At 35.4% G+C, this 18,478-nt stretch overlaps 1 protein-coding gene across 3 annotated transcripts in view; it reads left to right on the top strand.

Moving 5' to 3' along the window:
- NLGN1 (neuroligin 1) overlaps positions 1 to 18,478 on the top strand; it is a 400,725-nt gene that overhangs the window by 185,462 nt on the left and 196,785 nt on the right. For 2 of the 3 annotated variants that reach the window (XM_074834254.1, XM_074834253.1), the window contains exons 3-4: positions 5,718 to 5,777; positions 15,009 to 15,161. In XM_074834254.1, coding sequence (XP_074690355.1) covers positions 5,718 to 5,777; positions 15,009 to 15,161 — 213 coding nt within the window. The remainder of the gene's footprint in view (positions 1 to 5,717; positions 5,778 to 15,008; positions 15,162 to 18,478) is intronic. The other variant, XM_074834255.1, reaches the window with a different exon arrangement.

Genomic DNA, 18,478 nt, shown 5'->3' with positions numbered 1-18,478 from the left:
AATAAGGGAAAGTATCAAGTAGATTGTTTTGTCTATTGCAACAAAGTATAATAGAAAGAGATATTTTTTTGCTTAAGTGTTTCTTAAGACCCAACTGCCATTTGTACCTTGCAAATGTCTTTTCTGTAAGGAATTTTAGTTCTTTTATTTTTGCTGACAGCTTTCTAATTTTCAAATGAAAGAAGATGATTTTATAAAATTATTCATCAGATGACTATTATGCTGTATCTTTCCAATTTGTCATTACATTTATAAGAAAAATTATTATATAGTTATGTTTTAATTTCTACATATAGGAATTTGATTTTGAATTCTCTTCACCGAAAATGTTGAGGTCTGGAGACTGTTAATTATAACTCATCATTAATTTCTTTTAAATTAAAACTAGGAGATAGGTACAACATGTTATTGTGCCTCAGCTAACATCTGCTAGACTGTGATAATTCAGCACAGTTGGGTTTTTTTAGTTGGAAAGTCTGTTGCATAAAAATGATAGTTGAAAAAACAATTTGTTATTTTATATTTGGATCTGAGTGTAGAGCCTTAAAAGGTGAGATAATTTCACAGATCTTCAGTGCTCAATTAAAAAAATTAGGTAGTGAAGAAGAAATAGCAATGAATGGATGGAGGCACTTATCTAAATATATAATTGTATTTAACATGTGTGCTACCAGATTCCATGGTGTTGCAACCCGCTTAGTGAATTTTTCTAATACCTGTATTATTTCAGCAGTCAGCCTTAATCTCATCTCTTTCCCTTTTTATTGAAGAGACACCTTAACTCAAAGAATGATTATTACTATGGAGATTTCTAAATTGCTAGATCCATGGAGTCTACTTAACCTAATGTAAAAGGTCCCTTTATTCTTTCCCGCTTTTCTCATTACAGAAGGAGAACATTTTGGCCCGAACAATGACTGTATACATAAGCACAGATTTATTAAGTTTAGAGGATTTGTACTGTTGTTTTATAAAATGTTGTCAACTTGCAGTATGATTTTTTTGTGATGAATAGCTTTCCCAGGCCAAAAAGCTAATGACATCCACAGCTTCCATGCCTCCTGCACACATGCGGTCCAAAAGGCCGCAGATAATTTCTGTTGAATCAAGACCATAAAGAGAGAATTTATAATCAGCTTTAATGTATTTGGGAACTAAAGTACCTTAGTCCTTCATCAAAGGGAATGATAAAACCCAGAATTAATACGGCTGGACTTTAATTATTTCTGAGCACATAGTTACTCTTTAGCTAACTGGACAGGAGGTATATTATTTCTTTTATTTTAAGCAAAGGAAAGCCATCTGCAGACATACAGTAGTCAACTATCAAGATTTTAAAATGCATCATGTTACTTCCTTAGCACTGATTGCAATACAAATAGAATAAATATTTGAATAATACTTTAAATAATGTAAGAACTATTTTTAAATTAAATGAGTAGAGAGTTCTTTAGGAGTTCCTTCTGCACATAACATTCCTTTAGCTTTTGTAGCAAGACTGTTCATTGCCTTTAGGAGACATAAAATGCAGTAATCGCTTCTTCCTGTTTTTAAACTGACTTAGGGGTCTACTTTCCCATTAGCATTAATGAGAGTTATGGGTATGCAGCAACATGAGACTAAATGAGACTAAACCTTGGAGAGCCTCTTGATAAGTAAATCATCTTTGCATCAGCATTTTAGAGGCTTCAGTATCCTTTTTTCCCCTCATTATTTATGGTACCTGACTACTTTGTTGATGTTTAATATTTATTACATAAACTTGAGCTAAAATTTAGGCCAGCACAATAAAGCAGCATATCTATTTGAATGCTTATGTCTTGAACATAGTAAAATGGTCTTTTTGTAATGGATGCCCATTTTTGTAAGTGAAATGCTCAAGGAGGAGGAATAAGTGAGCCTTCATGAAAGGTGAAGAGAAGCTACAGTGGAACAACAGTGGAAAGTAATTGTGGACAAAAGACTTTAGGTGATCATAATTCTGTAAAATGTATACTCTCTTGGCTCCTAGTCCGTCATGTCCTATATTTTAAAATTTAGTTTCTGTTACCTGTAAAGAATATTAAAATGATGGAAGAACCCTAAAGAATCATATATTGAATAAAAAGTCAGGGTTAAAGAACTATATATCTAGTTGAGGGAAACATTTAATTTACAAAATCATAAACTTTCTGTAGAATATTAATTCAAACCTGCAGAAAATAACTTAAAATTATACACTTACTAAGCAATTTCAGTCCTGATTTTTTTTTTTCCTTAAAAAGGCTGTTGCTGTTACACTTTTGTAGGCTCTTTCCATAAGATTTTATTTTGTTTATCTGATAGTGATTTCAGCATGTTTTCCTGTGTAAGGACTCAAGATGTCAGTCCTTTATGATCATACAGATACAGCGTTGCTGTTAGTCAGTGTAGTCTGTTATCGAGAATCAGAAGGAAAAGCCATTTCTTACTGATTTTAGAATGAGAATTACTGCTGAAACGGGTGGAAATCTAATCCAGAATTTCTCTTACTACTACTTTCATGGTTTCAGAAACTTTCTTCAGCAGCCATACATGAAATGGGCAACACAGAATATATACGGTCAAGCTCAGAGCTCTGCTTCCTCTTTGAGGATTCAAGATTGAACCACTTGATGTTGCTGTTTGACATTTTACACAGCCGTGTGCACAATGGGTCCTGAGCTGATGTTTCTTTTAGGGATTGCAGAGCCATTTGCAAATACAAATTAAGTTTCTCAGCATCCCTGAATGTATAGTAAAGTACAGATAAGAGGTAGGTAGTTTCACACCTGGTGCATGAGGACCAAACTCTGCTTTGGTTTCTAGACCTCAGATAGCATTGTAACTGCAGCAAGGAGAAAATCAGTTTTGGTCTGTGTTTCTCTAAGCTAGCTGCTGCTGACATGTAATGAATGTGGTCCATTATATTTGCAGATTGGAGGGACCTTGTGGCAGAAGTCATGTCTCATCTCTCTCTTAACAGAATATTATTAGTGGTGTGTCTGCCACATGTCTCCATCAGGGATGAGTCCTCCTGCTTAGGGGATGTGTCAAGCAGAGCCCCTGTATTGTGAAACAGATATATAGCTCTATTAGAACGCATGGTTAATCTATGACATCTTAAAAATAGGTCAGCCCCTTTGCAAAAGGAACTGTCAAGCATTGGAACAGGCTTCCCAGGGAAGTGGCTGAGTCACCATCCCTGGAGGTTTTTAAAAGACATGTACATGTGGTGCTTAGAGACATGGTTTAGTGGTGGACTTGGCAGTGTTAGGTTAATGGTTGGACTCGATGATCTTTAAAGGCCTTTTCCAACCTAAATGATTCTATGATTCAGTGATTATAAAGGAGATGGTCTGATTTTTTTATGGCTTTCGGAGAAACTCATAACTGTATAAATACTAGAATTACCCAGGTTATTTTTAATAGCTAGCCCCAGTTATGCTTTATGATGTTGTAAAACCAGAGTTGGTATGAGATCAGTCATTTGCATTGAGTTGTTTGATGCGCTGTGTAACTGGTGTTGAGATCTGGAACCATGATCTACCCAAAATACCTCACAAAGGGCAGCTATTAAAAAAATGTAACATTCATTGTCTTGCTTTCATCCAGAAAATAAATCACCCCTCTCTGTGCAAGTTATTTGGAGAAATGTGTGTTGTTTGCCTTTCCAGATGCTACTTTGTTCCTTTCTGGTGACTTTTAAAAATTTAAAAGATAACAAGAAGCCATTAAAAATGTGTACGTATATATATCTTTGGCTGTGTCTGGCTTTCCATTAACTGCATAATTAACTGCTCTGTTAAGTGCATAGCTCTTAATTCTTAAATTCATTCTTCCTGTTCACCATGCTGAAAACCCACCATAAAATTATTGTTATTCTTTGCATACATCTTTTACTTTTCTAGTTTTGTTCTTTCAGAAGTAAAGTTGCTATGCTATGGGAATGATGAGCAGCAAGACATTTGAATGTGCACATTCGGATAGGGTCACATTATCTAGATACCATATATTGTGAAGATTATATTCAGGGCTTGTATTAAGAAAAGCTATTGCATCACCAAGGTGCTGTACTAAGAATGATTGTTGCAGGTATGGCTATAAAAATGCTAGTGTTTAATTTATGATGTATAATTCTAGTGTTCTGTATTTAGAATGAGTTTAAAACTATACTCCTGACTGATGCAGTAATTACGGTATTCAGCTTTGGTTTTCAGTAATATGGTCCAATTCCTACATTCACAGTTAAAATCTCATGGTACTTCATGGGTGGTTTCTGTTTCTCAAATCCATGCACCTGGTACAAACATTGTATGAATTTTTTGTTAAATGCATCACTCAAATACATGGTATTTTGCCTGTAAACGACAGGTTTAATGCTGAATGACTAATATCCTGTAAAATAACAGAGCTAGAGAGAGCTTTTTAAATACAAATGTTTTAATACTCCATAGTGCTTAGAGTTAATGCATGTCTCTTGCCTACATCTACTGCAAATATCAACACATACTGTTCATCTCCTTTTTGTTGTTGTTTTTGTCTATTGCTATTTTATGCATGAGAAAGTTCTTGTTTTCTACTCTGTGCTTGGCTGGCTTTTTCTTTTTTTGTTACTTAGTGCTGTGTTCATACTGATTGCTTTTTTGCATGCAAATTACAGAATGTCATGGAAATGAGAGAGGTCTGAAAAAAAAGGAAAGATAATGCTGAGTTCCAACTGTCTTTTGTTTGTGCGTAAGTGTGTAAAATATATGACGTGGAAATATTTTCAGAATGGCCTTTGACTTTCCTTCTGGTGTATATTTTTATTACTCACTAAAGGAGTGGGCATTTTTCCCACATATGATGAATCTATTAATACTTGTTAATAATACAGGTGCTGGGCATGAGAGAATTTTATCATGCCATCCATTTATAGAAATAAGGAATTATGAAGTTGTGCGTCTTGCCCAAGCTAAAATTTCAATTCTATATTCAATGCAACTTTTGTATGCTATGCACGAAACCCTGGCCCCATTGAAATCAATGGCAAAAATCATTGTCTTCAGTTGGTCTAGGATTTCACTCTTGTTTCTAGTTTACATGTGGATTTTCATGTTTCTTTACAAATATCTCAGCAGGTAGTCAAAGGTTTCAAGGGACTCTACAGTTCCATTTAAAAGAGAATGTAATGAGTGTGTTTAAAAAAAAAAAAAAAAAGAAAAAAGCCAAATCCATGTTTATCTTTGTAAAACATGAGCTTAAATGGTTGAACTTAGAAATGTGAATTATCCTTTCACAGAAAATATTGTTTTAACCAACTGTCAAGACATTTATTAGCCACCTTATTGCATCAAATGCAAGAGGTAATTTGGCAGTTCTTGTCTCCACTATTTATAATAACAGCAACAAAAAACAAATTAAGTGGATAAATATAGTTGATGGTGGGTATGCTTTTAGTAAACAAGCTCTGATTCTTCATTTAAAAACAATAAAGCACTGGGCACTCTTTGATTCTTGTGCTAGATGTTTCTAATAGCCATACCCCCTAGGGAAGGTTTTGCTGTAATGTTTGAAAAACGTAATGAGAAATTGGTTGTCATAAACTAAGATTTCCCTCCCTGCAAATGTTTTTCTTGAAACATCCATGGGAATTTAATATTCACTGTTTTTTTTCCTCAGTCTTGTATATTCTTGAATTGTCTTTTTTCCTCCATTTTCTCCGTTCTCAATCCTAGGTCCCCTTACAAAGAAACAGACAGATGATTTAGGTGATAATGACGGTGCTGAAGATGAAGGTATTTTTTTGCCGCCAAACTGATTTGCATGACAAGGATCCCTGAAAATCTTTTTTCTCCCCTCTTTTTTTGACTTCTTGTCTTCTTTTGAAGAGTTTTTTTTTTTTAATTCCCATTTTTGATGTGTTTTGTCTTCTTGCTTGTTGTTATATATATTTTTAATTTTTTAAAAGAAAGAATGTGTTAAGTTCTACGTTTTGATGCAAAACAGTAACAATATTTAAAGAGGAGGGTTTTTTGTTTTCTTGAAATGGACTTTTGATATGTTGCATCCCACCTTTTGACTGAATTTTGTCCATACTATTTAAACTAACACTCTTTTAAAGTTTCTCTGTACACCTTTTTGCATGTTTTCTAACCCTATGTATTTCACGAAGTACAAAGATGTTTCTTTTTTCACTGACTGATCTCAGTTTGATAAACATATAAAATGTGTTTATAAAAGAAAAAATAGAGAAAATTCCTAGCAAGTGTCTCTTAAGCAACTGAATTTCCCCAAATACAAAACCTTCTTCACTTACATTGCCATGAACAAATATAAATAAATGCAAGACTACCCCACCTCCATGTAGAAGAGAGGTAGACCTAGAACAGCAGGCAATATTTGCAGATGGTGAGGCTCTGTGCAGCACCAGGGAATTCAGTGGAGCTAAACTGATGTCATCTAGAGGAATCTGATCCATTCTGTTTTCTACAAGCACATAAAGATGCCTAGCTGCCTGTGCTGACCCTTAGAAAACCCTATTACCAAGTAAAATCAAAAGTTTCAAATGTCAAGCATATTATTCTGTTTATGAATTATGTCTGTTAATCATATAAACTATGCAGATTTGATATTTTTTCAGGGCTATGAAAATGGTAACAAGAGGCTCTTTCTCCTGAGCAGTCTCATCCCTTCAAGTAGATGTGCTTCAAAATTTCTGAATCTTAAATACACACTTTGTATATTTTATGGTCAGTGAGTAAAACAAATTACCATATAAAACTGGTAGAGTTGCTGCTTGCTTCTCTGTTAATATCTGGGTTTTTCGGTTTTTGCCAGAGACTGAGATGAAGCTTAATTTGTAAACTGTAAGGCCTTAATTAAGAAATTTTTCATCACAAAGAACATCAACCGTTTTACTCAAACAGAAACGTGCAGTCTTCTCACAAAAGATGAAGGCAAATATGAGCATTTAACTTCTTACCCAATAACTGAACAGAGACTTTACAAATAAACCCATGAATTTATACATGTCTGATTTAAGATCCTCTACTGAATGTGTATGTTAAGCACATGAATGAAATCCCACCAATTGGCCCAAGATTTGAAAGAAAAACATAGCGGAAAATCTCCTTTGAAAGCCCACATATTTTTCAGAGCTAGGTATGATAATTCAGATCCACTTAGCTCTATGAGGCCAAGTCATTTTTACATTAGTTCATGACAAAATATTGCGAGGGATATTCTTGTGTATTCTCTAAGACCTGTGATATTGAATTAGCCATTGTAAAAGTTACTCTGTCTTGTTTTAACAATATGTTTTAAGAAACCATTTGAAACCTGGGTTATTCATCCAGTGGACCTTAATGGTTCTCCTAAATTGCTGTATAATTGCCAAGACAGATGCTAATGGCTTAACATTTCTTGAGCCCTTCTCCGCTCAGACACACGTAGAAGAGACTACTCAGTTTGTTAAAATCCATCAGAGAGTGGTTGCTATTAGAAGGCAGTTTAGTGTGTAGAATCAGATGAGAGTAGGGATCTCAGTCTTTGGAGAACAAGTGTCCATGTCAGAGAAAACCAGTCTCCCACATTGACAGTTGTAGGGGAGAGAGAAAGGACTGTAAGAACACAGCAGTCAAACTACAGGGGAAGGAACACATTTACAACACTAATAAATCTCTGTAATTTATAGGACTGGGATTAATTTTCTCTGGCATACAAATGACAGTTTTGTTCTCCTTTCCGTGCCAGTAGAAGAATGCAGGCAGTAATTAGACTTTTACTGCTTCCGAGAGTCACAGAGAGACAGGGCAAATTTAAATTTTTTATGATCAGTAGGCACGGAAGGCTGCTGGGATGTCTGCTGGGTTGGTAGGAGCCCTGTCTGCTGAGGCCCTGCATTTCACTGTGCCTCAGTGCAGGAGCAGTATCAGATGACCAGCATTTTGTGAACCTGCTCTTCTGCATTGGATCTCTAGTACTTGTTGCATATGCAGAACTTGAAGAGTTCACAAACTTCACATCATATGTATTTGGCTAGGAGTAGCAGGAAAGAAAGAGGCAAAGCATAAAGCCACCGTAGGTGCCTAGATTTCTGCTAACCTGTCCATCAAACTCTTCACCTTTTGCAGTATGGCAGTTTTTACCCAATATAAAAATCTACAGATGAATAACTGGGGGCAAAATAAAACAAATACCAAACTGAATGAATGATGACATTGGAATATTAGGGAGACTGGGCTATACATATTTAAAACCAACTGTGTCATGTAATCATAGAATCCATGCTACTGTGATTTCTAAAATGTCCAGGATGGGCTCTGTGTTAAGAAATTCAGAGCTCCCATGTCCATTTCTTGTTTTATACCTTCCCTGAAGAAAGATCTTTCATAGCAGCTTCTTGGATCAAATGCCTGGAAAGTATTCTGTATTGTGTCACTCAAACATCGGAGTTTGATTAGAACATTTCATTTGAGAACAGTGTTCAATAATCCTACTTCCATCTGCTGCTACATGTCACTACAACAGTATTGTGGTCCAAACCTTGCCAGCACAAGCACTGGAATCAGTAATCAAACTTGGATCTCTGATATGTACCACAACCGGTAGACCAGGCTTAATTAGATCATTTTTCATTTTTGTTTTCAAAAGACCCAGAGGCAGTAGTGCACATTACCAGCTAATGATCTGCAAATTTGCTGTTTAAAAAATGAAGGTGTTTTCAAATTCTATGAGTGTGAAATGTGCAAAAAGTCAGAAATTATATAAATGTCCTTTTTTTTTTTTCCCCCAGTCTGGATGCATTCTTGTTTCTGTTTAACTCTTTCATATCTACGCTTGAAATTGCTTACCTGTTTTTCAATATGTATTGAACTACTTGAGCTGGCACCAAAAACAAGGGTGGCAAAAGCACCTGCAACCAGTGAGCATTGGGGCTTTCCCTTTTTACAGTGGTAGTGGATTTGCCTATTTGTTGACATGCAGGTAAGCAATATCTAGTGTAGATAAAAGATTTAAGTCGCTCAGCAGTTGAATAAACTGTATCTTCCTCAGTCTAGAAACAAGGCTTAGTTTAAAAAAGGAAAATGTTTTAATCTTAATATCTTACCTCAGTCTTAATTTTGGTAAGGTAATAATTTAACATGATTTAATTAGGCTATAGCAAAAAACACTGACTCTTTATGCACCCTTAGTTCGTATGTGCTAAAATCCTTAGCGTGACTTCAAATAGAGCAAGACAAATCATTAATCAGACTATGTACTCAGGGATCAAAACTGGACTTCTAGGTAGTTAATGCTGTATGAAATATCCATGAAGGATTGCTCACAAATGAATTCTTCTCATCCACCGTTCTGTCATACACACCTTCCCTAGCACATCAATCTGTCAATCTTAGATCCTTATTTAGTCCCCAATGCTATTTGAGCATCTCTCAGTTTTTAATGTATTCAGTCTCACAGCATCCCTCTGCGATAGAGGAATGCTATTCCAGTTTTAGAAAGGAGGAATACAGACACTAAGTTTGAGGAATGCAGACACCATGTCTATAGTAAAGTAGGGAACTGAGAGTACACGCCTCAGAAGCGGGGTCTGCACTGTAATTGCTAGATGTTTCTACTCATCCCTTCTCCATTCCAATCTCTCCTGTGAAAAAGGAGACAGATTAGGAACAGATGTTGCTGTTTGTTCACAGGCTGTAACTGCGATGATTCTGATCATTTAGTCTGATGCTCTGTCTTATATGGGCTATTGGACTTCATTGACTGAAGGAAGTTCTTGGTCCAGAGCGTGTTTTAAATCAAAACAAACAAAAATCCACTCAAATTTTAAATTGCTAATGATGCAGAATGCATCTGCAAATCCCTTCTTATGCTTAACAGACTAGCGTCACTGGCGCAAAAGAGCACATTTCAGAATTGAGGACCTTCTCCAAAAACCCTATCACTCCATTAGTATTAAAATAGATGAGGTTGCCAAGTTTAGCATTTCATCTGCTTTCAACTCTCATGGTAAGAAATAGGGAGAGAAACAATCTTTCCGTCTGGCGCGAGTTATACATTTTCGGACTTCAGAGATCAGTAAACAGCAGAACACATTTGTCTACCTCGCAAAGCAACCACATGCTCCAGCCTTAATTATAGTCTCTAATGAGCTCCAGCCAGGCTGGAGCAGCACAGATCTTATCACTTTGGGTGAACTTGTTGACTGATATGCATAGACATATTCAGGATTCCTGTTCATCCTGTCACCCATTCATGTTACTTCTGTGATTCCAACTCCCAAGTACAGCTTCCAATGTCACTTGCATATTAAATTTTGCCAATTATATTTTCCCTTCACACTGAGAACCTCAGTTCAGATTATGTTGAATTTTTGTGGTGATATTACTAATACTTGAAAACGTGCATAATAAAAATTCTGACAGGACTTTAATTTAAGCACCTCTTCGGGGCTCCATTATACTTTTAGCACTGCCAAGCATTGCTTGTACAGTGAAGAGTCTGTCAGCTTTTGCATTTCTAACCATCATCTTTTAATAATTTAAAATTACTACCTACCTCGCTATTGAGATCCTATTTAATGAGAATCTGCTACAGCTGTTTACCTGTAAAAGCACAGGCCTTTTTTAATGTTAGAATATATATAGTCCTCCATCAGGATCTCAAATCACTTTCAGGTAAAGGTAGTTAAGTGTTTGAGAGGGCACAAAATGATCCATTGGTATGACAGATACAAAAACAAACAAAAAGGAGGAGATGATTCTATTTGTCTGAAACTTGATGGGTGCAGGCTGTATATCAAAATATGAAATGTATCTAGAACCTCACTGCTACTCCTAACAGAAGTTCAATAGAACTTTAGCAGTCTCAGGACACCTAGTTCTATATCACATGCTAAAAACATGTCATTAATGGATGTTTACATATTAGCACCACTAAGTGCACTAGCTTATTCAAATAGCAGTGCATCTGTGAGACATCTGATAGATTTGAACTGAAAGGTGAAATACTGTTAAAAGGCTTTTAAATGATTAAGAGTTGCACTGGTTGGTACCATGCTCTACTTAACTATTTTAGGACAAAGGTTTATGGAAGAGCTACACATATATCCATATAATATTCTATGTAAGGAAGTTTATGGAGGAGCTACACATACATCCATATAATATTCTATGTAAGGAACATGTAGATTTTACAGTAAGCACTCTAAAAGTTTTCCACTGTTCTCATGCTGTTTCACATTCAAAAAAGATTTACTTAATACTCTACCTCGAAATGTCACAATTTTTTATAGCATTTAGAAAAACACTGCTTGTGACATCTGTGCTAAACTAATTATATTTTTGTGCTAAGTTGTCTCCAGGTAGGCTTTCTTCCTTTCCCATTTTGGTTGTTCCCTGCAAATTATACTTGTTAAGTCACATGGCCAATTCACATCAGCTTCAAATGACTGAAGCTATAATTATGTTTTGTTATATATGACAATTGTGACTGGTATTCACAGTCAGACCTGATTCCCTGTTGTGTGATGTAACAAACATGGAATAAAAGACAGTCCTATTCCTAAATTGCCTGTAATGTAATTAAGACCAGACATAAAAAGTAGATTCAACAAACATTAGAAAGGTACAGAAGAGAGGAGATGATGGAGATTTTAATAAGGAAGTTCATGTATATGTCATATAAATAAGATAATTCTCTGCTATACAGTAAGACCTACTTAGATGTTTTGTGAACTAGCAATTTAAAGCCAAACAAATCACAGCACTCAAAATTTATCTTCTGTGTGAATAAAAACAGAACAGAGTTGAATTTGAGAAGGATTTTGAACAGCACTATCCCTGCATATCTTTGAAAATATTAATATGTCTGTTTTTTAATTAAAGCAACACTTAATAAAATGCAACAAAAAGTACAGTACAGGAGTAAATTAAATCAGTATATAAATCTACACTTGGCAGAAACGCCACATTTGCACCCCAATTCTTCAGGTTCAGAATGAGCTACTTAACAAGTAACTATTAATCTGCATCCATGAATGACTATTAATCTGTGTGAGAAATTGTACCTACAGTTTACTGAGACCATCCAGCACATGTGCACAAAGGATGGATACCAGCCTGTAGGAAAAGATGAAAGATGTATCAAATCATTTATGATCAGGTTTTGAAAAGTATTTGAGTGCCAAAGTCTCGGTTATTTTCTTTGTTGAGTTGGACACCTCCAATAAGCACTTTCCAAAAGTGCATCTTTTTGCCACTTTTGTACCAATACAGAATTTCTCATCACAGTATTATCTTAATACTTCTTCCATTTTAATTTTAAAGGATGATAGTTTTCATGGGGGAACACTCACTCTCAGGTAGGAATCAGTTCTTGATTATGGTCTGATTTTTTGCTCTCTTCCTTTGATCTTATTATTTAATAGCATCCACTAGTTAATGACATCTGCATTTAAACAGTACTCTCCCAGCTGAATATTTGTACCTTTCAAATAATCCTGGCTATAGACTGCAGTTGATATGAAAGCACCAAAATACAGTGATCTCTCTTCACATGAAGAGCTCCATAGCTTCTATATAATCCATAGCCCAAAGTCCCACTAGGCTCAGCTGAATGCTGCATAACCTCACAGATGTCTCCAGTACTAGATTACTGCCTGAGACACAAAGCACCATTTTTCTTTTCTAGAAGGGATTTCTCTTAAGACTGATGACTTTGGCAAAGCAGCGTGAGGAAAATTCATACTGCATGTCATCTGCTCTGACATGGCACATAAGCAGAGCTGAAAATTAGTCTTTCTTTATCTGTCTGTAATCTTTACAAGAATATTGGTAGTAGAAAATAGCAAAAGTATGGTATAAACAGAATTTACTCAGAGAATCACTTCTTTATATGTCAGATTTCACTCATGAATGTGTGCTTCCTTTCCCAGATAAAGGACACCTATTCTCTTCTAACTGTTCCAGTATTATTTTCCAGATAAACAGGCCAGTACTACCAACATTTCATTACTGTTCACAGTTGGTGCTCTGTAATTCTATGTAATTTTAATTAAAGAAGAATTCTGAGACAGTCTCCCCCTGTGCTACCACCAAGCATACAATTAACTGTGTACAATTTCTGCTGGGAAAAGTCACATAGTGATTTCAGATTAATAATTTATTATTGCTTCCATATTTGTATCCAAAAAAGGAGTATAGACTATGAACAAACCATCTACTGAAAACAGTATGTGAATTTGAAAAGACTTTTTCCTCGGTGTAGATTTTAAACCTCAGGAGCTCATAATTCTATCCTATGGACAATGAAGATAAATAATCTCCTCAGTCCCACACTCTGAAAATTGCATGTTGGAAAGCCCTTACTATATGCTTAAGTGAGGAAAACAATACATACAAACAATTTCAGGTGCAACCTTTCATCATCCTTTTGGTCTTAAATGATTGTTCTAGTACTTCCAATATTGGAGATCCAATTTCTGATCTTGACTGTTCTGGCATTTTCTTCAAATTAGAATCAATATAAAAATAATAATAGCAACTGGCTTTCTATAAACAGAGACATCTGTGTTGATCTTTTTCGGCAAATTCAAAAAGCAGGGCTTTTAGTATAACTGCCCTCACCTAGTGGTCTTTACAGTGCTTCAGAAACAATTCAAACAATTTTACAGAGAGCTTACTTGAAAACTTCTTAACAAAAATTCCTCCAAATCAAAGGAGTAAACAATACATCTGAGGTTTCTTCAGATGCTGAAGGGGGTAATCAGGGAAGTCGCTTGAATACTGTCATAATGACAAAAAATGTCTTCACATCAGAATATGCAATACAGTTCCTCATTGGGAAGTTTTCATATGATCTCTTGCTATTGTCTTTCTTGAATTTTAGGGACTATTATGGAATATTATGACTTGGCCACTGGAAAAGACTCAGGCACTTAGTAATGAGCTCAAAATACAATTTAATCCAGATGTAAAAGTTTAAATTTACACCTTAGCTGATTTATTTCCTGTCCAACAGAAAAATCTTTTAAAAACATATCCCACCACTAACTGTTGCTTTGAATTGGTACTTAAGACCAACTTTCTTCACAAGGACCAGTGGTGTTCACGTATTCAAAATTTTATTCTGAGTAGATACATTGATTTGCAAATAGGACTATTTGAGGGGGAGGGATACCCAAATCAATGTCTTCATTAAAAAGAAACTCAAAACAATATGTCAATATCTAATTTTATTGTCTGAGAGAATAGCAGAGCTTCTAAGATGTAAAATTGTTACCAGCATTTGGTGTCAGTATTGTGAGAACCTTACAACTTGTTTGAATGCAGGGTGGGGATTTATAAGCATTGTTCCAGGCAGCTATTTTTCCAAATATACAGTCCTTTTCACAATTTAGTAAAATAAGAAGTACCCATGCACCTTAAACTTCAGGCTACCCAGGTTACAAATAATATCCATTTGAGGTCTCAGTGTTAAACAGCTTCCAAGTACTTTTTGAGAACTTAGACTTCAAACCTATGAAAAGGCAGTGGTTTGTACATCCTTTTTATAAATTATTGATCTTACCATACTGGAAGCAATCAACACTTTATGTAGGAGCAGAAATCTTTTTTATCTTAATATGGTGAATCGCCCTTAGCTAAGTGAACACGAAGATGGACTGAGCTTTCAGAAATGTTCAGACTTTGCCTAAATGAGCTCACACTGATGTTAGTAGACATTTTACATCAAATTCAGCAGGAACAGAATCAGACCACTGTCCCACTGCATTTGAGCAAACATGTTACCATTTTCGATTCCTTTCTGCTTTTTGAGGCCAATGAGTGTTTCAAAAATATGAACTTTTCTTACAAGAAAGCCACAAAGAAACACTTACACCCACCTGCCCATTTCCTTATTTAAAAGGTGTTGCTTGAGAAACACTTCAAGAAAAATAACCTCACTAAAAAATAATTAAAATATTGCATGTATCTTTTTTTGGTATCTTCTTGAGATAAAATGTGTCTTAATATTTTTTCCAGACATTCGGGACAGTGGGGGACCTAAGCCTGTGATGGTGTATATTCACGGAGGGTCCTACATGGAAGGCACTGGAAATTTATATGATGGCAGTGTTCTAGCAAGTTATGGGAATGTGATAGTCATCACAGTCAACTATCGCCTTGGGGTACTTGGTAAGAAGCTTTTAGCTTTCCATTAATCCCTACTATCTGCAATGCAATTTGTGTTATACGTGAGAATGTATTAGAAACAAACAAACAAACAAACCAGGCAAAAGAACAACTTTATTTTCTTTGTCAAATAAAAGGTTTGTATTCTGGTGATGAGATATAACAACACTGCAATTATTATCTGGAAGAACCTGATGTCATGCTTTTAGGGGTATGAAACTGAGCTGTTCAGACAAGAAGAGTTTGGGTTTTTTTTCCTGTGAAAACCAGTAATGCTTTACTTCATAGATGGTTAAATTAGATTTTTTTTTTTTTAAATGTTAAGTCATAGACGATAGAGTTTTCTGTTGGAAAAAACAGACTTTTGATTACCGTGATTTTTTCATACTTTGAAAAAGTTAAGGAGGCTATGAGAACATCATTTAATAAGAGCTGTTACTTTTTACCTATTGAGCTTCATTGTGGTTTTGAAAAGTGTTATGGGTATCATCCAAATACTTCCAGTATTTATTTTCTGGGCCAAATCATTGTGAATAGAGTTACTTTTGATTGTTTCAAATACAGTGAATAGGACATGCTGATGCTGTTGGTAGACTTGTGAGGTATCCCTCTGGTAGCTTGTATTTCTAAAATATTGTACTTTCCTATTGGTTCAGTGTAGCCACATTCATGATACAAGTTCACCAGCTCTTGAGACAATATGATTGTTGTTTTTTTGTTCTGCATGTTCTACTGAAATGTTGCATGCTCAGACTCCTGAAAGTAGGAGTTCAATTCTGGGATATTATGGAGGTCAGTACAGTAACTTCAGAATACTTACCTAGGTATAAGGGCATTCTTTGTAACGTCTGAAGTGGTGTGATAGGCCAGGTGTCATTCACAGCAGTGAGTTGGTTCTGAGGACCAGTCGACTTTATTTTCAATTTGTGGGCATTAGCGATGTCTGCTACTCAAGTTTTCTTTTGTGTGGTCATTTTATTTAATCATTACTCTGTTTCTTTGTGTTTTGAATTCAGTTAGCATGATCCCCGGATTCATCGGTTCTGGTTTGCTCATCTGGGTAATTTTCTTCCAACAGTTTAATTTTTGTTAAAAATTTGACACCTGAATACAATTTAGTTTTGGGGGGAGGGAATGGATTTTGACTTTAGATTTTGAAACTTAGTCTACAATGGTTGTGTTTTACAAGGGACTAAATTATTTTCAGAAAAATCTATTTTTTGCTGGATTTATCTCCTTAGTATCCAGTTAGAGGTTTCATTTGTGACATACTTCTTTAAGCAAAGAAATTCTGATATTTTGTATGTTTTTCTCCCTCCTCCTGTCTTCCAATTTATACAGCAACTTCAAGTCCTGGGCACATATTAGTGCAGCAGTTAATAATTTGTAATCTGTGCCTCTAATCAACATTTTAGTTTTACACCAGTGCTCTCACCTTTGGTGTTTCAAACATTTGTCTATGTTATATGCTGGTAGGGTATTCTGTCCAGTAATACCGTATCTATTTACCTGAAAGCACTGTTTATTTTTGTAAATTATTTAGTCCAGTTCCTAAATCAGTTGTAGTTGCAGTGTTTGAATGGCTAGTTGCTCGCAAGATGAAAATTATTTCACCTTCATTGATGGTAATGGCTTTTCCATTTGTAATTTAACACTGATCTCTGACATAAACCACTGTTAACATCTTACTGAGCTTAGGGGGATTTAATTTGTGTTTGTGCTGTTGTGGTTCTTTGGACTTTGTGGTCTTTATAGAGCCTCAAGGGGCAAAGAGCTAATTTTCTTTTAAGCGGGACCTATTAGAGTAAAACCTCTAAAACTCACAGTAGAATCCAGTGATTGGTATGAATACTTGAAATTACTTTCAAACTAACTAAAATAACACTGTATTGGGCTTGCAGGGTTTTCTTAGTAAAATAAATGCACATGTTAATTATGTAGAAGTTGTTCATATATTTTGTATCTGGCACAGTGCCTATCTGTCATGTATTAAATAAATAATGATGACATATCACTAAATAGGTAGTGTAGAAACACACTAGTGATCAAAAAAGAAAATTTGCACAGTTTGCATTTTTTCTGTCTTTCTTTGCTTCCTGGTCTTAAGATCGCCTCAGAGTAGAACTTTGCATAATCATAGTTTTACTTTTCCTGTTTTGAAACTCTAGTTCATCACTGTACAGCAGAATGTTACACTTTGCAGTCACATTAAATAAGAAAAGGCTTTACAAATACATAGCTGACACATTCTCAGCTGCCCTTGCCTGATTGTATCCCATAAGGTAAGAGGTTCAACCTCACCGTCCATTGCCTGTGGAACACCTAGATCTCACTTCACTGCTGTGTAAAATGCCTGGCTGTACAGGGAGAAGTAATATAGGGATTTTTTTTTTTCACATGAGAAGATGTAGGGAAAAAAATAAGGTCTGTCTTCTCACTTTCATATGACCTTTATTGGTCTGGGTTTCTTGTATTGGTCTTGTGAATATATATCTTAATATAGGTGATCTCTGTGAGTTCTAGGAGTTCTGCCATTGTTTCCCCAAAATTCACACTGTGACATTTCTTAATAAGGAAGCAAGTTAAATAAATGTTTATAGCTGCAACAGCAACATTATCTTCCAGACCACTAGTGATAGAAAGGGAAGATATGCTGTGATGTTAGATTCCTAACAGTACTGTTATTCAGTCCATAGTAGACAGCTTTTGGTTCAATTCAGATTATTTTTCTGTTCATTCTGAGTTGAAACATCCTTTGTCTTATGGACTAATCTGCTTGAGGACCTGCATTTTATGGAGATGCAAGCTTTGCTTCTAAATAAAATGTTAGGAATAGCTTAAAATTGAAATCCATTTGTAAAAGAGAAAACAATGATCAAAATTAAAGAAGTATGGAACAAGTGCATTTAAAAAACAAACCCCCAGTGAGCTCCCTGGCCCAACTTTGTCTTTGAAACAAGTCTGAGAATGAAAGTCTGTTAGAATCTTTCCTTAGATCAAGGTAAGATAGAAAAGAGAACTGTTTGCCCTGGAAAATCGGGGACTACTGAATAAGAAGCCATTGGACTTAGACTAATTACATCTTCTTTAGATTCTTTTTAAATGCAAGTCTTGTGCAAGCAATCTCATCTAGTGAGGAATACTGCATGAGTAGTCTAATACCTTTGAAGGACAGTGTAGGAGTAAGTGCAGATATATTTTTATGGCTTCTTTTTAGGAAAGGACAGATATGAAGACAAGTTTGGATTTTGAACTCAACTAATTTGAGACTTCAAATGTTTATTTAACATATATCCATCTGGTAAAAAGCAGGAGCTTTT

This window comes from Strix aluco, chromosome 9 (assembly GCF_031877795.1).
Source record: "Strix aluco isolate bStrAlu1 chromosome 9, bStrAlu1.hap1, whole genome shotgun sequence".
NCBI classification, from domain to species: domain Eukaryota; kingdom Metazoa; phylum Chordata; class Aves; order Strigiformes; family Strigidae; genus Strix; species Strix aluco.
The sequence above is the reverse complement of the archived record's forward strand: the minus strand, read 5'-3'. Positions and strand labels throughout refer to the sequence as shown.